At 48.6% G+C, this 26,997-nt stretch overlaps 2 protein-coding genes across 2 annotated transcripts; both read right to left on the bottom strand.

The window, feature by feature from the left end:
• Nucleotides 1-4,562: 4,562 nt before the first annotated feature.
• On the bottom strand, nt 4,563-14,890 carry LOC310700502 (tubulin alpha-1B chain). The gene is made up of 4 exons (XM_083490261.1): nt 14,680-14,890; nt 9,363-9,585; nt 9,116-9,264; nt 4,563-5,753 (listed from the first exon to the last, which is right to left on the bottom strand). Exons 1-4 carry the CDS (start codon nt 14,680-14,682, stop codon nt 4,773-4,775), a joined length of 1,356 nt encoding a protein of 451 aa, XP_083346387.1. The 5' UTR covers nt 14,683-14,890; the 3' UTR covers nt 4,563-4,772.
• A 4,930-nt stretch (nt 14,891-19,820) lies between these two features.
• On the bottom strand, nt 19,821-25,488 carry TUBA1A (tubulin alpha 1a). Its single transcript, XM_083490260.1, has 4 exons — nt 25,127-25,488; nt 21,802-22,024; nt 21,555-21,703; nt 19,821-21,016 (listed from the first exon to the last, which is right to left on the bottom strand). The coding sequence occupies exons 1-4, from the start codon at nt 25,127-25,129 to the stop codon at nt 20,036-20,038; spliced, it is 1,356 nt and encodes a 451-aa protein (XP_083346386.1). The 5' UTR covers nt 25,130-25,488; the 3' UTR covers nt 19,821-20,035.
• Between the last annotated feature and the right edge of the window lie 1,509 nt (nt 25,489-26,997).

Genomic DNA, 26,997 nt, shown 5'->3' with positions numbered 1-26,997 from the left:
GTGTTGATGCTGACCTTTAAATCTCTAAAGGGCCTCGGTCCAGTACACCTGAAGCAGCGTCTCCACCCTCATCGTTCAGCCTGGACACTAAGGTCCAGCTCCGAGTGCCTTCTGGTGGTTCCCTCCCTGTGAGAAGTGAGGTTACAGGGAACCAGGCAAAGGGCCTTCTTGGTAGTGGCGCCTGCCCTGTGGAACGCCCTCCCGTCAGATGTCAAGGAAATAAACAACTATCTGACTTTTAGAAGATGTCTGAAGGCAGCCCTGTTTAGGGAAGTTTTAATGTTTGATGTTATATTGCATTTTTAATAGTCTGTTGGGAGCTGCCCAGAGTCGCTGGGGAAACCCAGCCAGATGGGCGGGGTAGATATAATAAATTATTATTATATTATTATTATTTATTCCTTCCAGTGCTAGCTCTCCTACCTAGGCAAACACACATCTTCCTCAATCTCTTTCAACATCTTTGTGTGTCCAGCAGGCTGCCAGTCTTCCCCTCAATGCCTGGGCTAGCAAGTCCCATTTTGCCACTTGAGGCAGTGGCAGAGGTACAGGGGCAGACAGGGCATCCATAAGTTTCCCCATTATACATGAGAGAGGAATTTGGGCCAGCTTCAGGTTTGAGTAGCTCCTCAGCCAAGTGCCCTCTGGTGGACTTCCATTTCCCACAGTGACCTGAGGTGCCCCACACCAGCATAACTCTGGGGCACATGAAGTCCACAGCTGGGGATAGGTGTTAGTGTCCAATGGGATCCAGCAGGACTGCTGAGCCCTGGCAACAGTCAGTGTGTAAGGTAAAAGGTAAAGGACCCCTGGACAGTTAAGTCCAGTCAAAGGCGACTATGGGGTTCCAGCGCTCATCTGCTTTCAGGCCAAGGGAGCCGGTGTTTGTCCACAGACAGCTTTCTGGGTCATGTGGCCAGCAGGACTAAACCGCTTCTGGCACAACGGAACACCGTGATGGAAACCAGAGCACATGGAAACGCTGTACCTTCCCGCTACAGCGGCACCTATTTATCTACTTGCGCTGGTGTGCTTTCGAACTGCTAGGTTGGCAGGAGCTGGGACAGAGCAACCGGCGATCACCCCATCACGGGGATTTGAACCACGACCTGATCGGCAAGCCGAAGAGGCTCAGTGGTTTAGACCACAGCGCCACCCACTGTTGGAGGGCACCAGGTGCCGACAGTGTGTCCGAGCCATATCCGCTCCCACAATACAGAGGAAGACGTGCAATCGCATGTATGCAATTAACACTTCGCCAAGATTATGCAGTTCGGCAGTAAAATGTTTATGTGCTCGCTGTCGCAGAATGTATTAGTAGTAAAATATTATGTGTGTGCTGTTTCCATGCGCTGATCTGGTTAGCCAGAAGCGGCTTAGTCATGCTGGCCACATGACCTGGAAGCTGTACACCGGCTCCCTTGGCCAGTAAAGCGAGATGAGCACCGCAACCCCAGTCATCCGCAACTGAACATAATATTCAGGGGTCCCTTTACCTTTACTGTAGGTTTTAGTACATCTGCCTAGGCACCACTATGCGCAGCACAAAATGGAAGGCGACCTGAGAGGCGTAGCCAAAACCATGGTGCTCAGAGTAGTAGGCGAACTTGCAAAAACCCATCCTAATGCAACTAACTGGAAATGGAGGGCAGTACAGTGGTAAAGGTAAAGGTAAAGGTACCCCCGCCCGTACAGGCCAGTCTTGCCAGACTCTAGGGTTGTGCGCTCATCTCACTCTAGAGGCCGGGAGCCAGCGCTGTCCGCAGACACTTCCGGGTTACGTGGCCAGCGTGACAAGCTGCATCTGGCGAGCCAGCACAGCACACGGAACGCCGTTTACCTTCCCGCTGGTAAGCGGTCCCTATTTATCTACTTGCACCCGGGGGTGCTTTCGAACTGCTAGGTTGGCAGGCGCTGGGACCGAATGATGGGAGCGCACCCCGCCGCGGGGATTCGAACCGCCGACCATGCGATCAGCAAGTCCTAGGCACTGAGGTTTTACCCACAGCGCCACCCGCGTCCCAACAGTGGTACCTTGGGTTAAAGACGCTTCAGGTTACAGACGCTTCAGGTTACAGCTAACCCAGAAATAGTACCTCGGGTTAAGAACTTTGCTTCAGAATGAGAACAGAAATTGCGCGGCGGCAGCAGGAGGCCCCATTAGCTAAAGTGGTACCTCAGGTTAAGAAAAGTTTCAGGTTAAGAACGGACCTCCAGAATGAATTAAGTTCTTAACCCGAGGTACCACTGTACAATCAGATGAGAGGCAGGCTGCGTTTAAGACAGCGAATGATCAAAAAAGTCTTCCACAATAGTTCTCTGTCATTTATCACAAGGGAAGAGTACACTAGTGAAAACTGAGCCTTGCCATGGGGCAAGTTCCATGCACATTACAGCTGGGCACTCAATAAAATAGTAATCTGATTGCTCCGTCAGGTGGCCAGATTAATTTTTTATCCCCTGAATGCACAAAGGAGCTTTGTTGCATCAACTGTAATGCGCGCTAACTGTGCTATGTCGCCAGGGCCCCGTTGCGCCAGCTCCAAAAGAGCAGCATGCAAGCCCCCATCTATCAGCCCAATGCACCATCGTAACCATCCCCATCTAGTATTTACACTGCACCTTAAGCTGATGTGACAGTAAAGCAGCACAAAGAAGAATTAGACTGCGTGGGCGACATGCTTTTAATAAAGCTCCAGCAATACAACCAAGATTATCATTTTTTAAAGTGGCGTTATCGGTCACCAGGACATTACAGTGGTACCTCTGGTTACATACTTAATTCGTTCCGGAGGTCTGTTCTTAACCTGAAACTGTTCTTAAAACTGAAGCACCACTTTAGCTAATGGGGCCTCCCGCTGCTGCCGCGCCGCCAGAGCCCGATTTCTGTTCTTATCCTGAAGCAAAGTTCTTAACCTGAAGCACTACTTCTGGGTTAGTGGAGTCTGTAACCCGAAGCGTATGTAACCAGAGGTACCACTGTATTGGTCTATTATTATTATTATTTATATCCCACCCATCTGGCTGGGTTTCCCCAGCCACTCTGGGCAGCTTCCAAGAAAATATAAAAAAATACAATGAAACATCAGATGTTAAAAACTTCCCGATACAGGGTTGCCTTCAAAAAGTCAGATAGTTGGTTATTTCCTTGACCTCTGATGGAAGGGCTTTCCACAGGGCAGGTGCCACTACCGAGAAGGCCCTCTTCCTGGTTTCCCTGTAACTTCGCTTCTCGCAGTGAGGGAATTATCTGTTTGCTATGCATTTGGATATCATAACAAATTTTGCATGAGGAGATCAAGGAGTCTGTGTTTGGATACAATTGGACACCATTTTAATCAAGGTAGCAGACTACATCCTTCACCAATTTTAACCACTGATTTAAAAACTGCAATTTTTTTTGGAAGCTTAGAATTCCCAAGTGTTTCCAGGTACAAGACTGCTAGTTATCGCTTAGCTACAACAGAAAAGGGGGCTACACTCCTACTGCTTTCAGTGGGAGGTTGTGATGGCATATTTGCACTTACTCATCCTATGGCTGTAATCCTTATACCCAGGGGTAGGCAACCTAAGGCCTGGGGGCCGGATCCGGCCCAATTGCCTTCTAAATCCGGCCCACAGACGGTCCGGGAGCCAGCGTGTTTTTACAGGAGAATGTGTCTTTTCATTTAAAATGCATCTCTGGGTTATTTGTGGGGCCTGCTTGGTGTTTTTACACGAGTAGAATGTGTGCTTTTATTTAAAATGCATCTCTGGGTTACTTGTGGGACATAGGAATTCATTCCCCCCCCCCCAAAAAAAATAGTTTGGCCCATTTTCATTTCCCCCCCCAAAATAGTCCGGCCCACCACATGGTCTGAGGGATGGTGGACCGACCCACGGATGAAAAAGGTTGCTGACCCCTGCCTTAGACCCATTTACCTGGGAGTTACCCTCATTTAACTCAATGGGACTTATTTCTGAACAGACATTTACCAGCCAATTAGCACTGTGTTTCTCTCCTTTTCTCAAGCCAGTTTCAGTAAATCAAATTGGGACAGATGTTTTTTTTTAAAAAAACACCACACAGCTGCAAAGTTATAGGCAAGCATCTGCAGGCTTTTGATGGACTATGATGGCTTTGCAGTTTGTGTGCTGCCAAAGCTTTGTGCAGCTGCTTTTTGCTTCCAACGATCTTCATGAATTGCACGTACAGTATTTTTCTGCTAATATGTCGCTATGTTCTTTTGTTTGTAAATATGGTGCAAGTTACTTAATGATCTGTTTGTAAAAACTAAGAAGTCTAATAAATGATGATGATATTGTGTACTTGTACTTAAAAGTCCAGACATCAAAGGAACAGTGAATAAGCTATATACTGTACAAGTTCGCATATTAGCTTATATATTAACGGCTATGGACATCAGTTAAAGAGATTTGTTTTCTGTCCTACCAGTTTCTAAAGGAAGTGAAAGTGCTGAATGGTGTAGTAGGCAAGAACTAGCATTTCCAACACTTTCAGTCCGTGTGCAATAACCCTTGGTGTTAAGAGATTGCTAATAATTCAATGATGCATATCCAGATCTTTTTAAAGCATTTATTTCACAGACATGATGATACTTTAAAAGACATGGAAAATTGACATAATCACATAGTGGAATGGAGAGATAACCTAGTGAAGACTGCTGCACTTTTTCATAGACAACACTCCCCCAGTTAACAGGTATGCTAAGTGTGTTAAGCTGAAAAAACCGTGGAGATGAGCCATGCAGCAGAAGTGATGGAGAGCAGGCTTAATATTCCTCTCCTTCCTCCTCCCCTTCTCCTTCAATGGAATCCACACCCACTTCTTCGTAATCCTTCTCTAGGGCAGCCATGTCCTCCCGGGCCTCCGAGAACTCGCCTTCCTCCATCCCTTCCCCAACGTACCAGTGGACAAAGGCACGCTTGGCATACATCAGGTCAAACTTGTGGTCCAGGCGAGCCCAGGCCTCAGCAATGGCTGTGGTGTTGCTCAGCATGCAGACGGCACGCTGTACTTTGGCCAGGTCGCCCCCGGGGACCACCGTGGGAGGCTGGTAGTTGATACCAACCTTGAAACCGGTGGGGCACCAGTCCACAAACTGGATGCTACGTTTGGTCTTGATGGTGGCAATAGCAGCGTTGACATCTTTGGGAACAACGTCCCCACGGTACAACAGGCAGCAGGCCATGTATTTACCGTGACGAGGGTCACATTTCACCATCTGGTTGGCTGGCTCAAAGCAAGCATTGGTGATCTCTGCTACAGAAAGCTGTTCATGGTAAGCTTTCTCAGCTGAGATGACCGGGGCGTAGGTGGCCAGGGGGAAGTGGATTCGGGGATAGGGCACCAGATTGGTCTGGAATTCTGTCAGGTCTACATTCAGGGCACCGTCAAATCGCAGGGAGGCCGTAATGGAGGACACAATCTGGCTGATAAGGCGGTTGAGGTTGGTGTAAGTGGGACGCTCAATGTCCAGGTTCCTGCGGCAAATGTCATAGATTGCCTCGTTGTCTACCATGAAGGCGCAGTCGGAGTGCTCCAGGGTGGTGTGGGTGGTCAGGATGGAGTTGTAGGGCTCGACGACAGCTGTGGAGACTTGGGGAGCTGGGTAGATGGAGAACTCCAGCTTGGACTTCTTGCCGTAGTCAACGGACAGGCGCTCCATCAGCAAGGAGGTGAACCCAGAACCGGTGCCCCCACCAAAGCTGTGGAAGACCAGGAAGCCCTGGAGACCTGTGCATTGGTCAGCCTGTTAGAAATAACCACACAATATTTAGTGTTGATTTTTAAAAGATTCTGAACACTCTTGTCTATTGCAAGGCTTTCCACACTTTTGCTGAAAAACCCTATCACATAATTTAACAAGCAGGATAAACATTCAGCAACTAAATTGACTCTTGGCCCTACTTAATAATTAACAGCCTCATACACTGATCTCTTCAAGACTGTTTTGGATCCCAACACTAACACCAAACTCCAGCTGTGCTTCTCTAGGCATGTTATGCCACAGCAGAAGCAGCAGTTTTGAAAGGATGCTGGTTTTAAATACAGTGGCACCTCTGGTTACGTACTTAATTCGTTCTGGAGGTCCGTTCTTAACCTGAAGCACCACTTTAGCTCATGGGGCCTCCCGCTGCCACCACGCCGCCAGAGCACGATTTCTGTTCTCATCCTGAAGCAAAGTTCTTAACCCGAGGTACTATTTCTGTTACAGATAGGTAGCTGTGTTGGTCTGCCATAGTCAAAAATAAAAAAATTCCTTCCATATAGAAGGATCTGGCAACTTCTGTTTCAGTGTATCTGAAGAAGTGTGCATGCACACGAAAGCTCATACCAAGAACTAACTTAGTTGGTCTTTAAGGTGCTACTGGAAGGATTTTTTTTACTATTTCTGTGTGAGCGGAGTCTGTAACCTGAAGTGTATGTAACCCGAGGTACCACTGTAAAAGTTACTAGCACAGCCCTCAAGGACTTCTTCACATCAATACCATTTCACTGGCAACCCTCAGACTAAACCATGCATTTATCTACTCAAAACTCCCTCATGCATCTGCAGTTAAGTCTTGGCTGCTTTTCATGATCAGATTTCCCCAGATGTCTCATGCCGATTGCGGTTCATCTGAGGATTCCAACCCACCCCATCCCCCGTTTTATCCCTTTCATCGCTCACATGGTGATTTGTGTTTAAATATGCTTGCCCTCACCAAAGGGCAGAGGCTAGTGTTTACATAGGCAGAACAACCAGGATGGATCTGGGAGCTTGGGTAGCTAAGGTGGGCAGAAGCTTGTTATGGCTCCACACTTCCAAGCCTTCACAAATCCAAGTTATATAGTGGTGCCTCGCAAGACGAAATTAATTCGTTCCGCGAGTTTTGTCGTCTTGCGATTTTTTTCGTCTTGCGAAGCACGGTGTCGGGAAAGTTTTGGAAAAGCTTCAAAAATCACCAAAGTCTTTAAAAACCGCAAAAAAGGCTACCACACCGCGTTTTATGAGTTGCTCCTCGAAGTCAAGTCGCAACTGTAGTAACGGTGTTAAGAAAAAGGAAACAAACTTGCAAGACGTTTCTGTCTTACGAAGCAAGCCCATAGGGAAAATTGTCTTGCGAAGCAGCTCAAAAACCGCAAAACCCTTTCGTCTAGCGAGTTTTTTGTCTTGTGGGGCATTCGTCTTGCGAGGCACCACTGTACACTGCTTTTTCTTTCTTTTAAAAAATGTTTAGGGGTAATCTCATTTTGACTCAAGAAACTCACCATTTTATAGTTCAAATCGGGGGAAATAAATGTAGTAAACTGACAAAAGTCCAAGGTTCACAAAATGTTTAGGGGTATGTGTACCCCTGCACCCCCTCCCAGAAAAAGCACTTGGTTATGTAAATCCAAAACAAATAATTCCAATCTGCAGCTGAATTTGGGTATGAGAAAAGGCTCACTCCTTGTTCTCTGAAGTTCTAGAACAGGGAGGTCCAACACGTTGCTTCAATGCCTTTTTTGGCAGCCCTTGGCAACATTGGACCTTGCCTCCCCAGCCCTTGCACTACATTTCCAAAGCCAGGTAAGCAAGGAAAGGAGGTAAAGGTAAAAGTTAAAGGACCCCTGGACAGTTAAGTCCAGTCAAAGGCGACTCTGGGGTTGCAGCTCTCATCTCGCTTTTCAGGCTGAGGGAGCCGGCGTTTGTCCAGACAGCTATCTGGGTCATGTGGCCAGCATGACTAAACCGTTTCTGGTGCAACAGGATGGAAGCCAGAAACGCTGTTTACCTTCCCACCACAGCGGTACCTATTTATCTACTTGCACTAGCATGCTTTCGAACTGCTAGGTTGGCAGGAGCTGGGACAGAGCAACAGGAGCTCACACCGTTGTGCAGATTCAAACTGCTTACCTGGATGTGGGTGGCGCTGTGGTCTAAATCACTGAGCCTCTTGGGCTTGCCGATCAGAAAGGTCGGTGGTTCGAATCTGCACAACGGGGCGAGCTCCCGTTGCTCTGTCCCAGCTTCTGCCAACCTAGCAGTTTGAAAGCACACCAGTGCAAGTAGATAAATAGGTACTGCTGTGGCAGGAAGGTAAACGGAATTTCCGTACGCTCTGGCTTCCATCACGATGTCCCATTGTGCCAGAAGCGGTTTAATCATGCTGGCCACATGACCCAGAAAGCTGTCCATGGAGAAATGCCAGCTCCTCAGCCTGAAAAGCAAGATGAGTGCCGCATCCTCATAGTTGGCTTTGACTGGACTTAACCATCCAGGGGTCCTTTACCTTTAACCATGCACTGTTCTGGGAGTTCTCCTAACCTCACACGAGTTGATTTCGGTGGTTGCAAGGATTGAGGAGAGCAGGGAACCCCCTTTCCAGAAGTGGGAAACCTTGCAGAGGACTTCCACCAATGGGGTTTGTTAGGGGAACCCGACCCTTTAGTGCTAACTGTCCACTCATCCATGGCCTTTCATCACTGCTTTCAGGCCACACAATTCCCTTCCCCTTGCATATCCTCAAGTCTGGAGATAATCAGCTTCTAAAACCTCACCCAGAAAGGGTTCTTCTCACCATGCTGGTTGTCAGGGATGAGGCTGAATCGAACGCCTGGGAAGAGTCTGACACTGGAGATGGAGGAATGTCAGTACACAGGGAGCCAGAGTCTGACTCTGGAGACGAGGGATTGCAGCCAGCCACAGACAGAGCAAGAGTGGGTTAATTCAGCCCCCTTCATCAAGAGTTCCCAGACTCAGATAGAGCAGCAGTCTCAGAGAGCTCGCAGGCAGAGGTAGGGGAGGAGATAGATGACATTGAGAGGGTTGCTATGCAACCAGGAGGTAGGCAGCGCTTAGAATGATTTTCGTTTGATGAGGGGGGAGTTCACCCACCTTCTCCCCAACCCAGAAGAGCTGAAAGGGTTATAAAGCAACGGAAGTAAAAGAGAGGATGGGCTGGACTTTGGCATCCTCCTTCCTGCGAAAGTTAATTGTAAATAAACATACCGCAAAACTGCCAGAGACTCCTTAATTCCTATCAGGGCTTGCTTGCCTGCCTGAGATCATTCCACTGGTGCCCTCAAATGCTTTATCCTACTAAGCTCACCCAGGTCCTCATTAAAACCTGTCTGCAAGTTATTTACCAGCTTCCTGATCCTGTCGAGGACCAGGTCAATGATCTCCTTGCCAATGGTGTAGTGGCCCCTGGCATAATTGTTGGCAGCATCCTCCTTGCCAGTGATGAGCTGCTCGGGATGGAAGAGCTGGCGGTAGGTGCCAGTGCGCACCTCATCTGTGGAGAGAAGCAATTGGAAGCATCAAGACCTCTGGCATCCCTCCTGTAGACACAAACACAGCTAGAAAGCTATTAGAAGTGCCTTGTTTGCTCACCAATCACAGTTGGTTCCAAGTCCACAAAGACTGCCCTGGGCACGTGCTTGCCAGCTCCCGTCTCACTGAAGAACGTGTTGAAGGAGTCGTCTCCTCCCCCAATGGTCTTGTCACTGGGCATCTGGCCATCAGGCTGGATGCCGTGCTCAAGACAGTAGAGTTCCCAGCAGGCATTGCCAATCTGGACTCCGGCTTGGCCAACGTGGATGGAGATGCACTCGCGCTGCAACAAGGAGAGAGAGAGGAATAGCTGATGAACAAATTTAGCAGGTTTGTTTTGTTTGTTATTTATATACAACCCTTTGCACAAAGCCACAGGGCGATTTGTAGCTAAGCAGATCATTGACTGAATTTCTATACCACCCTTCATCTGAAGATCTTAGAGCAGCTCACTAGGTAAGATACATTGTAAAATAGAAACACATTCAAACAACTCGATTATTTAAAAACAACGTTGCTAATAGCAGCAGCGATCAGGTCTTTCCTTCCCACAAATATCTGCCAAAAAAGAGATGCGTCTGAACCAACCACCTCAAAGTAGAGGCTGGACACACCTGTGTCGGGAGTTCCCCATAAAAGGTGGCCCCACCCTAAATGTCCTTTTCCATCGAAAAGGCCCTTGCTGGGTGCAGTTCTTTGTATTAGCACAATGTATCAGGATCAGCTGTACGATAGGATACAGTTCCCAACTAGTTTTGAGAGTAACATGTGAGAAATGGAATAAAGTTTTGATGATTCATATTAGAAGAAATGTTCCAAGCAGTCCTGAATCAAGACCCATTTCGCATTTCCCTTCATAAACAGTTTATTGAACCACACTGGGGACTGTATGCGTTGAGCAGGTGTCCTTATTGCTTTGGTATTTTTCTACGGCTCTTTGCATTAAAGATTATGTGGTCCCAGTGCTAGAAATGGAGACAGGAAAGCGAGGAGCTAAATGACATCTTAAACCTAGATTGGAAGCTGCCCAGAGTGGTTGGGGAAACCCAGCCAGATGGGCAGGGTATAAATAAAAAAGTATTATTTATTTATTTATTATTAGTGCAACAATGGAATGTCTGGGCATGTTTTTATAAAAAGAATACAAAGCTGAAAATTCAGCTAAAATCTTAAGTTTATTTTTCACATATTCTAGTCCAGGGGTGGCCAACTCCTGAGAGACTGTGATCTACTCACAAAGACTGGCAGTGATCTACCCCCTTTTTAGGGGTGCAGATTAAAGTTGTTGAGCCTTTTTGGGAAGGAAAGCCCTCTTTTTTTTGGGGGGGTTGAGGTCAAGGTCATTGAGCTTTTTTAGGGAGGACCAAAGCCCCATTTTTGGGGGGTGCAGGGCTATTTAAATGTTGAACTTTTTGGGGGGGCAGCCAAACTTGTTGAGCTTCTTTGGGGGGAGCTAGTGATCTACCACAGATGTCCAGTGATCTACCGGTAGATCACTATCTACCTGTTGGGATGTGCCTGGTCTAGTCCTTCCCCTACCCATCCCCTTAATATCCTTAAAAGGGTATCTTCTCCAGTCTTCAGAGAGCATCTGGAAGCAGGGAGGTAGAAAAAGGTCCTCCTTTCCTTCCACTCTGCAGTTTTAATCTGAAATCTCAGGCGCAGAACTGCGCCCAGAGCTCAGAAGCTGCTCACGCTATTGAAATTCCCTGTCGCAAAAAGCGCCCAAATCAATGGGAATTTCAAACACTGTGTGGCCCCTCCCTCAGACTTTCACAAAGGAAACCTTGTGCTTTATACAGTGGTACCTTGGGTTAAGTACTTAATTCGTTCCGGAGGTCCGTACTTAACCTGAAACTGTTCTTAACCTAAAGCACCACTTTAGCTAATGGGGCCTCCTGCTGCCGCCGCAGCACGATTTCTGTTCTAATCCTGAAGCAAAGTTCTTAACCTGAAGCAATATTTCTGGGTTAGCAGAGTCTGTAACCTGAAGCATATGTAACCGGAGGTACCACTGTATAATGGATCAAAAAGAAAAGAATTGCACGAATTTACTGGTAACGGGAGCAACGTCGTGCTGCAGTTAAGATTGCTAGTGAGGCACATTTACAGTTCAGCTGGCAAGGCCTAGCTCACCATATTGAAAGGGGATTTTTTTTTAAACATTAGCTTTCATTTGCAGGCCTAATGAAGTTCCCGCACTAAGACAGACTTAATCACAGAGGGGAATTCTGCCGTCTATAAAAAAACCCAGCATGAATAAGCTGTTCAGCACAAAGCCGTGACTGTACTCTCTGCAGTCAGCAACCAGCAGGTCACGCCACTTGCCGTCAGCTGACTCGGAAGGCAAAAAGCCGATGGAATCGGCTTCTTCCCCCATGTGTAGAGCAGAGACCGGAAACCGCTAGCCCCACCCTTCGAGAATCAATTTACTCTGTGCAGCACCTGCTGGTGGCCTGCGGCGAGGATTATCTCAAGCCTAGATGTAGATTCCTGTCAGATGCCTTCTGCAATCCACTTGTGCTCATCAGGCACAGACCACACACCCCAGGGTGTCACTTGCTTTGAAACATGCCTTTTGAATCTTCCTCCCAACAGATGGCACTTGAGAGGCCATTGGGCTCTTGAGCATGTCAGACATTAGTCATTCTAAGCAGGGATGTGGGTGGCGCTGGGGGTTAAACCACAGAGCCTAGGGCTTGCCGATCAGAAGGTTGGCGGTTCGAATCCCCGCAACGACGGGGTGAGCTCCCGTTGCTCAGTCCCTGCTCCTGCCAACCTAGCAGTTCAAAAGCACACCAGTGCAAGTAGATAAATAGGTACCACTCCAGTGGCAAGGTAAATGGCGTTTCCGTGCGCTGCTCTGGTTCACCAGAAGCGGCTTCGTCATGCTGGCCACATGACCCGGAAGCTGTATACCGGCTCCCTCGGCCAGTAAAGCGAGATGAGCGCCGCAACCCCAGAGTTGTCCGTGACTGGACCTAATGGCCAGGGGTCCCTTTATCTTTACATTCTAAGCAGGGCAAATTAGGCAGTAGCAGAACATGCCCCAGGGACCCCAAATTTAACCCTCATTATTCAGGACAGCCCCTTGCGTTGTGCTAACCCCTGGTTTCGGCGGCTTTCCTCAAGCGTCCAAGTGCTCAGTAAGACTCCCTTTCCTTGGACGTCTGAAAGCAGAGGTTGGACGGCCGTCATGGATGCTTTAGCTGAGATTCCTGCATCGCAGGGGGTTGGGGTAGACTGAAAATTTTCCAATCTAATCTCTTGGTATACGTTTCTTATTTTCCCTGTTACATTTAAAACACATAACCAGTATCTCTATTCTTTATCTACTTTGTAGCACTTCGAAACCTGCGGGACCAGAGATTTACAGAAGACTGGAAGAAGTATATGAACTATTTGAAAAACAATTGTAACCAACAAATTACGCTAGTAGGACTACAAGAAGTTTTGTAAGGAGGAATATTTAATTGACCTTTCTATAGGTCTTCTTTCCAATTCACACTGCACCTTATTACTAGGGATTTTGTTATGTCCGGTCCTGAAATCTTGCAAAAATAATAATAAAAAGGGGGGGGGGTATAACATAGCAAAGATACAGCTCTGGATCCTAATGTTCTGCAACGTTTCCAAAAGGTTGGGGTGGAGAAGAGGGAGATTTGCAGAAACAAGCAGGGGTAGGGTTGCCATTTTTCACAAAAAAAGTAAAAACCAGGACACTCAAAGTTGTTGAACTTCAACACCCCAAAATTCTTGGGCTACTTTCAGGGAAACCTGGCGAGCTTTCCCCCTCCCCGATTGAGAAACCTCCCCTTGTGCCGAAACAGAGTATGTGATGTGTGCGCTGCTTCTCGGATGGGGGGAAGGGGAAGCATATGCAACCGCTGCGTCTTTGCTGTGGCTGCAGCGGAAGCAGACCTCGTGGCGCGGGCTCTGCGCCCCTTCCGCGCGCCAAAGGCAAACAGCCCCCTCCTCCAGCCTCGCAGCGCGGGAAAATGTTAACGGCAGACGCGCGGGGGAGGAGCCATGGGGGGCTCCATGCGCCTTTTCAACCTCTCCCCATCACCACCAGCGTAGAAGAAATAATAATAATAATCCGAATAACCCAATGAAATTAGCAAAACCCCTCCCACGCATCTCGGATGACAAGGCTTGCAATTCGTAATAATAATAATAGGGAGGCAAGCCTTGGCCCCAGTAGTTTTCCCCCAGTGGCATCAGCAAGAATGTCTATTCCAGTGGATAACGGGGACTATATGTTAAGGGCTTTTAGGATATGGAGGTAATCCATGCAGAGCCTTCAGATCCTATTAAGAAGTTGGCATCTATCTTGCAGTGGCGGGGGGAGCCCTCTTGCATTCCCACCTCCAGACAGAGGAAAAGCCCTTCTTGATTGCGCCCAATGGCGCATTTAGTCGGCCCCCCTGTTCCATTCTCCGCTCCCGCAATTGCAATTCAGCAGCAGGGCTGGCTCCGACCTAAATGCTACCCCGCCCCACGCCACGATCACACACACACTCTTCCAATCCTGCCATTAATCCGGAGGCGGTAATGAACGGGTCGGATCAGAGCCGAGGATTGACCCGGCTTCGCATCGCGTGTCTCGTTCAACTCAGCTGAACCCACCTGGCTGGAAGGTGAAACGGGGGGACGGGACCGTGTAGGGCACGGCATAAAATGCAGGGAAAAAAGCCCCCTTCATCAGCACCTCCGTCTTTTGAGATCCCACCCCCCCTTCTCCATCATCGCCCTCCTCCAGGCCCACCACTAGCTCCTGGCCACCCAGTCTAGAACCTTCTCTCCGCCCCCCCTGGCTCTCCAGCGCCCCCCCCCCCAACAAGAAAACCTCACCACCTTCCCTCCCGAGATCAAGGACTGGCCCGGCTCCTGCCACGATCCTTTTCCAGCCCCCTCTTTACGCCTCGCGTTTTTGTTATTATTTCAGATGTGCCCTTTCCAAGATCCCAATCGATTTCTCCGCCAGCAGACACATCACATCCTCTCCCGAGCCACTGTGGGCGAGCTGCCTGTCCCTTGGGCTCCCCCAGCTTCTCGATGCTTATGTTCCTTAAGGTAAAACCTCCTCCCCAGCCCCCACCCGACCCTCCAAGCGGTGGATCCCGTAATCCTTGCGCGCGCGCTCCAGCCATCATCGCCGGTGGCTTTCCTAGTGGGGAATCCAGTCCGGCCTCCGGATTCTCCCCCCTCCCGCCCCGATCCCTTCGCCCCACGCTTCCCTGGACATCGGAGGGGCGCCCCACCTTGGGATCTACTCCTTTGCAAAAAAAAAAAAGCATCCCCTTCTCTCCCCCCCCCCCAAAAAAAACCCCACTCCGGCTTTCTTCTCCTCCTCCTCCTGCCTCGCCTCACTCACCATGATGTCGACGAGAAAGGGCTTCAGGAAGCAGGAGAAGGAAAGAAGGGACAGAAAACAGGGATGTTACTTCTCCCGACAAGCTAAGAGTCGATGTAAGTAACCGAATGGGAGATGGAGGGGCCGCCCGGCTGCTTTTATCTCACATCTCCCTCCCAGGGCTGGGCGGGGGAAGCTGGGCTGGCAATGCATTTAGGATAATCCTTCTGCTTGCGCGGTTGCCATTGGGCAGCCGGGCACGTCCGTCTGTGAGCTCACAATCCGTGATTGGCTGAAACCAATGTCCCCCTTTTCGCTGGGAAGATGGGTTTTGGGGGGAAGAGAGGGAGGCGGCGAAGTGTGTGGGCTCCCGGGATCCACTCTTCCTGTTCTCCGACGAGGGCGAATCCTTCATTTTTTTAGGGGACAGGCTTGAAGATTCTTTGGTAGCACCCAGCTGAATTCCTTGCATCGAAAACTCCCGATCACAGGGTATTTTATTTATTTATTTAAAAACAACAACTGTTCATAGAGTGATGTAACAAAACAGTCCTCCTTCCCCCCTCCTCTAGGGAGACAAGAGAACCCTGATCCTTCAACAGGGCAATTATCTTTGCTTTTGGAGAGGATCAAAGGGTCATTCTGTAGGAAGAAATGCAGGGGGGACATGAGGCCACTCGAATGGCGCCACTGTCCCTTTTATTCACATCCTATTGTCCCCATAGGGATACAGTGGCGCTTTTGGATTATAATGTGTTATCTAAGCCGTCTGTCTGGGACACAACAGTTGCAGGCCTCCAGTAGAATCGTGTGCGCAGACACATGCATTCATAAAAGCTGTACACAGCTCCCTCCCCCCCCCCTTTGAAATCGAAGCAGAGAAATGGGGCTGCATTTTGCCATATCTTCAGCAAACCTTCCCCAAACCACAGTTTCCCCAGTAGGTCTCTGTTTTTAACCCAGGGCTTATATTCTTTAGGACAATTCCATCGTTGCATTGTTTAAAACAGCATTGAAATGCACGGTGCAAAATATCGCTTGTGGCGTTAAAATGAAAAACCGACTTCAGAATGATCTCTATCCTGCTGGAATTGGGTGGGTGGGTCTGGAAGACAAATGGCGGACAGCTGCAGGGGCTTCTCAGCATATTTGGTGGTCAAATAACTCGCATGCTTTCTGGCTGAGATACAATATGCGTATCGTCCTCCATCCCCCTTGTAGCTGGATCTGCTGAGTGATTTATAAGACAGGCCTGGAATTCAAGGAAGGCCAGCGCAGTTGCATTTTGATTTTCTTTTGACCTTAGCCCAACCTGTCGTAGCGTCATCATAGGTCGATAAGCCTTCCTTAATGAAAAAAGAATCAGAAAGACTCAGCCCCAGTCTTTGTCCTAGATAGAGATGATCGTTCAGAAAAGCAAAAACAACACGGCCATGTGCAAGGGGATTAAAAGGGCTCTGGAACAACAAGAGGACGGGGAGCCAAATGCAGAGCATGAGTGAGGAATGTCCCGGATGCCATAAATAATAAGACAGAACTGCAGAGTGGGGGTGAGCTGGCGCTGAGCGGTGCGCTGCGTGGCTGCAGCTTCATCCTGCAGAGGAAAACTGCGGCAGCCACGACGATATTAATATCTCTGGAGTTTGCTGCAGACCGTGAGACACTGGGACCGGCTTCGCTCTCCTGCCCTTGGGCAGAAGCAGCAAAGGCTGCGAAGATGCAAATACGCACGACTGCCAAGCAAAGGCTCCTCTGCTGCCCTGTATAAGGATGGAGAAGGGACTGAACGAAGGGAAGTTTCAGAGATTGGGTCTCCCGGCTGTGGATTGTATGAAGCTGGATTTACATTTTTGTAAAATCGGGGAGAGCGGGGAAAGAAGGATGGGCGGGAAACAAGGCGAACCTCCTTGCAACGCCATGTTTTGCCTTGCGTGCCCTCGTTTTGCCGGCTCCACGGTCTGTGTGTGCAGGCAGAATGGAAGAGACCTGGCTTCTCACCCAGCACCCACGTGGCATCTCTGCCCCTGTTCACTGCACTCCCCTGCGCAATGCAGAGCTGACGCCTTTCTGCTCTGTGAAACATCCCCACCTCTGTCTGGCCAAATGCAAGGTGGTTCTTTTGAAATGAGATTCGCAAGCAATACAAAACGCAAGTGAGTGAGAAGATTAAAGATTTTATTCTTTTTTTTTTAAAAAAAATGCTTTTTATTGATTTTCCAAAACAACAACAACAACAACAATTATTTATTATTTGTACCCCGCCCATCTGGCTGGGTTTCCCCAGCCACTCTGGGCGGCTTCCAACAAAGATGAAAAATACACTAAAATGTCACATATTAAAAACTTCCCTGAACAGGGCTGCCTTCAGATGTCTTCCGAATGTCAGGTAGTTGTTTATCGCTTTGACATCCGATGGGAGGGCGTTCCACAGGGCGGGCACCACTACCGAGAAGGCCCTCTGCCTGGTTCCCTGTAACTTGGCCTCTCGCAGTGAGGGAACCGCCAGAAGGCCCTTGGAGCTGGACCTCAGTGTCCAGGCAGAACAATGGGGGAGGAGACGCTCCTTCAGATATACTGGACCGAGGCCGTTTAGGGCTTTAAAGGTCAGCACCAACACTTTGAATTGTGCTCGGAAACGTACTGGGAGCCAATGTAGGTCTTTCAAGACTGGTGTTATATGGTCTCGGCGGCCGCTCCCAGTCACCAGTCTAGCTGCCGCGTTCTGGATTAGTTGTAGTTTCTGGGCCACCTTCAAAGGTAGCCCCACGTAGAGCACATTGCAGTAGTCCAAGCGGGAGATAACCAGAGCATGTACCACTCTGGCAAGACAGTCTGCAGGCAGATAGGGTCTCAGCCTACGTACCAGATGGAGCTGGTAAACAGCTGCCCTGGATACAGATTTGACCTGTGCCTCCATGGACAGCTGTGAGTCCATCTACTGCAATCTCTCTTGAGAGGGACTAGGAAGACTCAGTTAAGGCTTTATGATTCACTGTTAGAGTCTGGAGTTTGTGTCCATTTCAGAATCTAGTAGCAAGACATGCTGCAGGAAAATGGTACCTTTGCTTTGTTTATTTGCCCTTTGTGATAGTTCCTTGGTAACTGGAAAATACAAGGGCATAAGTAGAACCCTTCCAGATCAGACAAAAATCTTATCTAGATCCTTACCAAGAGTTGCTTAACAAGACTTGCTGACATCACTACTCACTCCAGTATTCATTCATGCTTGCAGATATTATCGGCTTCTGTTATAGACATTCCCTTTAAAATAAATACCGTATTGGCCTGGATATAAGCCTTGCTTTCTCTCCAAATTCTGTTCATGAAAAGTTAAAGTGTGACTTATATTTGTGACCTTATGGTAAACAGCCAGGAGCGTGGGGCAAACAGCACCATGACCGTGGTAATATTTGTATTTACCCATGCAAAAGGCAGAACTGTCATATGGTCAACTCCAGTGAGTGACGTCACTTCATCAACCAAAGTTAATAGCAATAATGAGCATGGTCACATCATTGTTTAAAAATGTTCCACATAAGCTCAAGGATTTTTAGCACAGCCCCATTATCCCAGTCTGCTTGTGACATGTGGGGTTGGGAAGGGCCATAGTTTAGTAGCAGAACACATGCCTTACATGCTAAAGGTCCCAGGTTCAAATCCCACCACCTAAAGGTAAAGGGACCCCTGACCATTAGGTCCAGTCGTGGCCGACCCTGGGGTTGTGGCGCTCATCTCGCTTTATTGGCCGAGGGAGTCGGCGTACAGCTTCTGGGTCATGTGGCCAGCATGACTAAGCCGCTTCAGGTGAACCAGAGCAGCGCACCGAAACGCCGTTTACCTTCCCGCCGGAGTGGTACCTATTTATCTATTTGCATTTTGACGTGCTTTTGAACTGCTAGGTTGGCAGGAGCAGGGACTGAGCAACGGGAGCTCACCCCGTCGTTGCAGGGATTCGAACCGCCAACCTTCTGATCGGCAAGTCCTAGGCTCTGTGGTTTAACCCACAGCACCACCCGCGTCCCACAATCTGCAGGTAGGGCTGGAAAACCTCCTGTCTGAAACCCTGGAGAAGTTGCTGCCAGCCAGTGTGGGTTACGGTATATGACTTGGTGTTAGGCAGCTTCGTATGTCCCTAAGCATGGCATTGCATTTAAAGCCATCTCTACATGAATAAATGTGTTGAAATGTGTAGCAATAGCAGTCTACGCTAGCATCATTTTACAATACTTTTTGGAAAACATGCTAGGAATCTACACACGCCTGAGAGCAAATAATGAAGTATTTATCTGCCACAAATAAAACCATATCACCAAAGCTAATGGGGGTAAGTTTGCTATTTGGAAGTATCATATAATATCCCTAACTTTAACTTGTAGCATGCTTAAAAAAACAACTCTCTCTTGTAATTATTGTTTTTGAAAAAGAAATAAAAGGCAGCCCTGTTTAGGGAAGTTTTTAATGTTTGATGTTTTATAATGTTTTAAATATTCTGTTGGGAGCTGCCCAGAGTGCAATGGGCGGGGTATAAATAGTAACAATAACAAATTATTATTATTATTATACTGAAAACAGTTTTCCTCTTTTTGACATCTCTTTTTATATGAGGCATATTGACTTGGTGTAGATCTTTGGGCTGGACATTTTTACAGCACATGTGAGTTTATTCTCTCATGGCATGCTCATTCTTCTCAGCTTTCCCCATCTCCAATTTCACTCTGCTTCTTACTTCCTTTTCATTATTTATTTAAAACATTTGTTCCCTTCTGTGTCAGAGGAGCAGAAATGGTAGGGTTTGTTTGTTGTTGTTTAAAAATGCAAAATACATTACAATCCCATACATGTCCATTCAGAAGGAAGGCCCACTGAATTCAATGGGAATTACACACCAGGGTGAGTGTTTTCCAGAATTGTAGCTAGGCAAATAACCTTTAAAAGTAAAAACACCAGCAGATAGGAATTGTCTGTGTTTGCATCTGTGACTACATGGGAGATATGCTTTGGTTTTTGAACATTTCGGAAGTCAAATGGTCTTCCAGAACAGATTACATTTGAAAACACAGGTAACACTGGATAGGAATGTGCCCCCAATCAATTCCCAATATCATATTTTTCAAAAAATAAATATTGCATGTATTAAGAATAAAGACAAAGACACAAATCTCCTAGGACAGGGAATGCCTTTTATTCTCAAACCCAAACATTAAATGGCTTGGGCTTGTAATAAAAACCTTCATGTTTTAGAGCACAGATCAGTTATTGTAGGGCAAACAAAGGTTTCTGAACACGGCTACATAAATTAACTGATCAGACCAAAACTTGAATGTTGTTAAATAGCTTTAATTTCCCTGTAAGAGCAGCACCATTGTGACATTTTGTTTTAGTATTCCTCTCCTTCCTCTTCACCCTCCCCTTCGACAGAATCCACACCCACTTCTTCGTAATCCTTCTCTAGGGCAGCCATGTCCTCCCGGGCCTCCGAGAACTCGCCTTCCTCCATCCCTTCCCCAACGTACCAGTGGACAAAGGCACGCTTGGCATACATCAGGTCAAACTTGTGGTCCAGGCGAGCCCAGGCCTCAGCAATGGCTGTGGTGTTGCTCAGCATGCAGACGGCACGCTGCACTTTGGCCAGGTCGCCCCCGGGGACCACCGTGGGGGGCTGGTAGTTGATACCAACCTTGAAACCAGTGGGGCACCAGTCCACAAACTGGATGGTACGTTTGGTCTTGATGGTGGCAATAGCAGCATTGACGTCTTTGGGAACAACGTCCCCACGGTACAACAGGCAGCAGGCCATGTATTTACCGTGACGAGGGTCACATTTCACCATCTGGTTGGCTGGCTCAAAGCAAGCGTTGGTGATCTCTGCTACAGAAAGCTGTTCATGGTAAGCTTTCTCAGCTGAGATGACCGGGGCGTAGGTGGCCAGGGGGAAGTGGATTCGGGGATAGGGCACCAGATTGGTCTGGAATTCTGTCAGATCTACATTCAGGGCACCATCAAATCGCAGGGAGGCCGTGATGGAGGACACAATCTGACCTATCAACCTGTTCAGGTTGGTGTAAGTGGGGCGCTCAATGTCAAGATTCCTGCGGCAAATGTCATAGATGGCCTCGTTGTCTACCATGAAGGCGCAGTCGGAGTGCTCCAGGGTGGTGTGGGTGGTCAGGATGGAGTTGTAGGGCTCGACGACAGCTGTGGAGACTTGGGGAGCTGGGTAGATGGAGAACTCCAGCTTGGACTTCTTCCCGTAGTCAACGGACAGGCGCTCCATCAGCAAAGAGGTGAACCCAGAGCCGGTGCCCCCACCAAAGCTGTGGAAGACCAGGAAGCCCTGGAGACCTGTGCATTGGTCGGCCTGTTGGGATAAATTGATGCTAATGTAAATAAAAAAATATTTTCTCTCTCCATTCTGTTTAGATGAGAAAGGACTGTATACTTATGTAGCTTCTTAAAGTGAACGTGTATCAATCTAGTTCATGATATTCTGTGTCACCAAGCTTTTTGGGCCAGTGAGCATATTTAGAATTTTGCAAAATGGGATTTAAAAAAAATAATAGTCTAGAATGTTTAGTTCCTGTTCAAAAGCATTACAAGAAAAATCCATTTCCCCATGAACTTATTAGGATGATTTATACATCTTCTCTTCAAGTAGGTTAGCTTGATCTTCAATGTAACTCCAATGTCAAGCTAACTTTTTAATCCCTAACATTAGAATAAGGTCTATAATTAATGTATATCTGCATTTTCAATACTAACCTAGTAGCTAATATCAATGTTGATCTTCTTTTAACTACTGATATTTGTTATATGGCAGTAAACAAAACAGCAACATACGATCATGTTGCTTCGTTTTCTATCCTTCACAAATCTTCCTTCAGACAAAACATGTTTACCAGTTTGCGTATCCTGTCGAGGACCAGGTCAATGATCTCCTTGCCAATGGTGTAGTGGCCCCTGGCATAATTGTTGGCAGCATCCTCCTTGCCAGTGATGAGCTGCTCGGGGTGGAAGAGCTGGCGGTAGGTGCCAGTGCGCACCTCATCTGTGGAGAGAAGCAATTGGAAGCATCAAGACCTCTGGCATCCCTCCTGTAGACACAAACACAGCTAGAAAGCTATTAGAAGTGCCTTGTTTGCTCACCAATCACAGTCGGCTCCAAGTCCACAAAGACTGCCCTGGGCACGTGCTTGCCAGCTCCCGTCTCACTGAAGAACGTGTTGAAGGAGTCGTCTCCTCCCCCAATGGTCTTGTCACTGGGCATCTGTCCATCAGGCTGGATGCCGTGCTCAAGACAGTAGAGCTCCCAGCAGGCATTGCCAATCTGGACTCCGGCTTGGCCAACGTGGATGGAGATGCACTCACGCTAAAGGTGAAGAAGAAGCACATATATGTATTAATTGGGATTTGCTTTTGGGTGTTTTCATAATCCTGCTATTTAGGATTCTGCTTGCAGGCTACACCTGTAATCGCTACCTCAGTCCTGTCAACTGGACATCGATAGAAGAAATGCAGGCAACTAGTTTTGTGGGAGATGCGTACAAGGTGAACAGCAAAGGTCAGCGAATGACAAAGCCAATAATTGTGATAAAGAAGAATGGCAACTTCAGCTGACAAGAGTATGGGCAGCTTGCAGTCTTAACATACAGATAAAGAGAACAAGAAGAACATACGTTTAGAGAAGATTGGAAAATGTTTATTGAATACATGGGGGGAAATTGTGTGCATTTGAAAACGTTGGCAGCATTAAGATAAATTCAACAGTGTAAATAGGTTTTGATGGATGCAATAATGGAATACTGAATGGTTTACTTTTTGCAAAATATGCAGGGATTTTTTGATATGCAAAATGAACCATGGGAAGAGAAGAAGGGAAGTCACTGATAGTTTAAGGATGTTTAAATGAGTATTTTAAATTGTAAAACAGAAAATTTAATAAAAGTTATTTATATATACACAAAAGCCAAAAATTGTGCAGCAGGTGCTAGCCCATTGTTCAAAAACCCTTGTTCAAATGGGAACTAAAAAACAGTGGGAGAGAGCCACCTTAATCCCCTTTAAGAGAATCCAGTGAAATTTAAAAGCTCTAGTAGCATACCTGTTAATGAGGCAAGGGTGCCACACCCAGCCTATTGTTCCTCAGATACTATGAATCTCAGCGAATTCACTATCCAACTTTGTTGCTCACGGAGATTCGGAGACTTATTATCCAAGAATGCTCAGCCTTAACATGGCACATAGCAAATGCCTGAATTTTCAGAAGACCCAAGTCCTTTGAACCCTGGGATTTATCGTCAGTCTTTTCCTCCCTCCAATTTGCAAGCACAATGTGCCCAATCCCAGGTATTGTCTCCGTTGCTTTCAGGGACATTTAGTCATTTGAGGTGATCTATTCCTCAGCCCATAGGGAACACCAAGAAATGCCACACCCTGTCCAGGAATACTGGGTATTCTTCTGCATTAGGTACACCCATTCTAGTCAATTATTTTTGCTGACTACGCCCACGCTGACTGCTGGAGCCTGCGCTCTGTGATGGATTAACACAGCCGAGTCTATTTCCAGCATGATCTCATTATACCGTTTTGCCAATTTTCCCTTCTCTGACCCGGGCTGAGAACATGCTTGGGAATGAAATCAATCAATGGGGGTGTCTGGACCAGAAGACAAACCTATCTCTTGCCAAGCAGGGCATGTTGCTGTCTGTTCTTCCCATGAAAATTGAGGGTGCGTGTGTTGTTTTTTTTAAAGCCCCAGTATCTTTTTATTATATTGGGAAAGTTTCAGGGGCAGCTAAAGAGTCGTTCCAGAGCAGGAAATGTATAGGATGCTATCTGCAACACCACAACGGCGAGGGTGCTTTTCGAAAACGGCAACCAGCGCAGTTAATCCGCCCTGCATTATTGTCTCTCCATAATTATTCTGGTCACATCTGCCAGAGGAGCCACTCTCTTTGTCTGCTGTCTCAGCCATCGCCTTCAGACCAATCTGTGGGCTGCGAGGGGGAGGGGGAGAGGGAAGGAGCTGCCACTTAAACCGATGTGATTCTCGGTGGGTCCCCAGCCCTGCCCTCCCCCACCCCCTCTTCCCGAACGCTCCCCATCCTTAACACAGATTCCTCGCTTAACAATGCTGCTCTTTATGCGGAATCTCTTGGAGCGATGCAAAGGCGTGGCTTCTGCCAAGATGATCCCCTCTGCGCACAAGAAATCGGCAGAGCTGACAACTCCTGAACTGGTGGCGATCCCCCCCGCCCCCAGCCTATGCATGCTTCTCTGCTCAGAAGCAAGCTCCCCTGCCTCTACCATTTCTTCCTAGAGCGCAGGATTGCAGCAGAAGACAAGAAAGCTTCGGTATAAGCCGCCCCCCCAAGACCCACGACTGCTGCACTGGTGCTAACTTTTGCCCCCTTGCGGAATCGCTAGTGGCGCAGAAATCAATCATACTGAGTATTTTGTTTCAGACGGAAACCTATTGCTTTTGTTTGCTACTGAAACACGTTTACTTCCAAGGGGGTGTGTGGAATCCTGAAGCTTCAACCCCATAACATTGGCAGAGGCGTAGCGTGGGCGGGCAGGGAGATGGTGGTCCGCGGCCCCACATTTTTGAAGGGTCGCAATCAGGTACCCCCGCAACGCAGCTGAGGCGTGGCGGCAGGCGGGTTGGTCTAGTGGGCAGGCGCGCCCTCTCACCCACCCCAGCTGCCCAGTCCACCAGGGTGCGCAACACTTGCCCTGCCCCGAGCGCCTGCAACCCGTGCTACGCCGCTGCATTTAGTACGCCTTGTTTGTTTGGATTATTTTTTTAAAAGGGGTTTTAATTTTATAATCACTGATAACCCCCAGTCTAATCAGGTTTACATCCTGTGAAATAACACCCCCCCTCGACTTCCATCCCACTTCCTTCCGAGTCAGGAGAGCAGCTTTGAATTGCAGATGGCTCCATTTGCGCCCCTGCATTCGGGTTAAAGCACAGGCTTGCTTGGGGCTGGTACCGCTGCTTCCCCGCTGACACTGCCTCCTCCTCCTCCCTCCTATGCGCATCCGCAGCTGGGAAGGGCTGGAGATGAAGCCCGCAGCCAGCGCTACGCAGGCAGGAAGCCACCCTTGCCTCGCCTTTCCCAGCTAAGGGGAAGCCATTGCATCAGGCTTCGCAGATGTACTGCTGCCGCCTTGGAGAACAACAGCTCGTCCTTTTTCCCCCTTTTTTTGCAGAGAGGAAGGGAGAAGGAGGAACCAGCAGCCTCTCTGCATTTCCACAGCTCGGCAGCAGCGAGCCGATGGAAGAAAAAGAGCCCCCGCAGAGGCGCAGGGACAAAGCATGCCCAGAAGAGCCAAGAGAAAGATGGGGAAGAAAGCAGAATTGGCTTGGGGCGGGCCAGGAGAAATGCTGCCAGGATTGCCTGTGCTTTGTCCCACCCCCTCCTCCTCTGAACCCCCCCCCCCGCAGCCGAGAGGCGCTGGCGCTTACCATATCTGCCTCTTGGTTGCCGAGCTTCGAGAAATCAAACGGGAGCCGAGGAGGGTTTTTGCTTTCTTACAGCGCGACTCTTAGGAGGTCGATGTAAGAGAACCTGTAGCACACAGGGCAACGCGGCTCCCTATATACAACCTCGTCACCATGGGGACGGGCGAAGGCTTTTTGCGGTTGGTCGAGACACCCCCAATCTGCCTGGAGAAACCAGGGGAGGAGAAAAGCCATTGGCTCAGGGCGCATAGGATGAGGTAATCTCTCCCCACACCCCGCCTCTCCTCAGCATCCAAAGTCGCCTCGCATCCTCCAGACAAAGAGACCAAACAGAAGAACAGTTACTCTCTTCCATGCGCCAAAGCGCGCGAGGCGGGGCGGGGCGCGGGGGGGGGGCAGTACCAGAGGAGCATCTGAATTTTGCATGATTTTAAACATTTAAGTACAGCCCTCTCCCTGCTCAGGACGGTGCAGCCCAAAATGTCAATCCTGCATTAACATGCAAAGAAATAATGTTGCCACGGGATGCGCATTTCTGCAAAATCAAGGGCAACAGCAGCAGGTCGCTGGGCTGAGATTCCCATAATTTGGGGGGGGAAAGTACTGTATTTTTTTTTTTTTTGAAAGAGAGGTCTGGGCAACTGGCGATTGCTTTCATTTGATGAGCACAGAAGATTTAATACATTAAAAAATATTTTATTAGATATAATTAAGATGGAGGAAACTTGGGACTTAGTGAGGCCACAGCGGTGCTGACGAGCAGGCAAAAATGTTAGGGGTCAGCAGAATTATGCATTCAAGGAAAAAGCTGCGGAAGAGGGCTCTCTACGCCCAATTGTGCATTCGGCTGTTGCCTTACTCTGCAGACCTGCTGTAAAAGCGACTTTGGTTGCAAACCTGCCCTGTCACACAGATGCCCTGGGCAAATTACGCAGCGAGCTGGCGAGAGGGACGCAGCGGCCAATGGGAATCTGCGGCTGACGTGGAAATAAGTCTGGGATCGGGTCCCTGTTCCTCCCAGTCTACGCAAGAGCGAGACGCGCGTGGGTGGTGGGGGAGCCCTCGCCAAGGAGAAAGCGCCGCAGGCGGCTTCCGGCGTGGAGGTTTTTTTCTTAGCAAGGGGATGCGGTGGAGGGGAAAATCTGAACCCAGAGCTTGAAAGGAAAGGGGCTGAGGTTGGGCCCGGTGGGGATAAAAAACGATAAACTGGGATGTTTTTTTGTAACTGGGGGAAGGAAGGAGAGCGAAACCCAGAGCTTAAGCAGGGGCGCCTAGGTCAGACGGCAAAGCCTTAAGCGCAATAAAAGTGCCGCCTTCCGCCTTCCGCCTCTCCAACTCCTGCTTCCAGCAAACCGCTCCCAGTTTCCTTTCTGCAGCTAAGAAGGGCGAAGGAAGGCGGGTGGGTGTGCGCGCCCTCCCGTAGGGAAGGCCCTCGGAGCATTTGTTCCAGCGCCCCAAGGGTGGGTGTGGCTTTTGGTCTGGGGAAGAAGCGACGGGGAGGGGGCGCGGGGGAAGGAGGAGTAACCGTCGCATTCTCCGTCGATCCGGATCGTGCCTGACAAGGGCTCGCAGTTAACGATCTTTCCCGGCTTTTCAGCCGCTTCTCGTCCATCCCCGCCCTCCTCCCTTGCTCGTCTGGCAAGATAGACGGCGGGTGGCGGGGAAGGGCGCGCGGATATGAGAGAGAGAGACAGCTGCTTGCAGGTGGAGTCGGAGGCAGACAGCCAGGCAGCCCCCCCCCCCCGCAACCAGAAAGATGAAAACCCACGTTGTATCCCCTCGCCCTCTTCACGCCAAGATCCCGCATCTTTTACGCATTTTCTATGTTATATAAATGTGCTTCCCCCACCAAAAAAAAAAGCTGGTTGGATTGC

This window comes from Podarcis liolepis (assembly GCF_965112155.1).
Source record: "Podarcis liolepis genome assembly, chromosome: 2".
Lineage (NCBI taxonomy): Eukaryota > Metazoa > Chordata > Lepidosauria > Squamata > Lacertidae > Podarcis > Podarcis liolepis.
The sequence above is the reverse complement of the archived record's forward strand: the minus strand, read 5'-3'. Positions and strand labels throughout refer to the sequence as shown.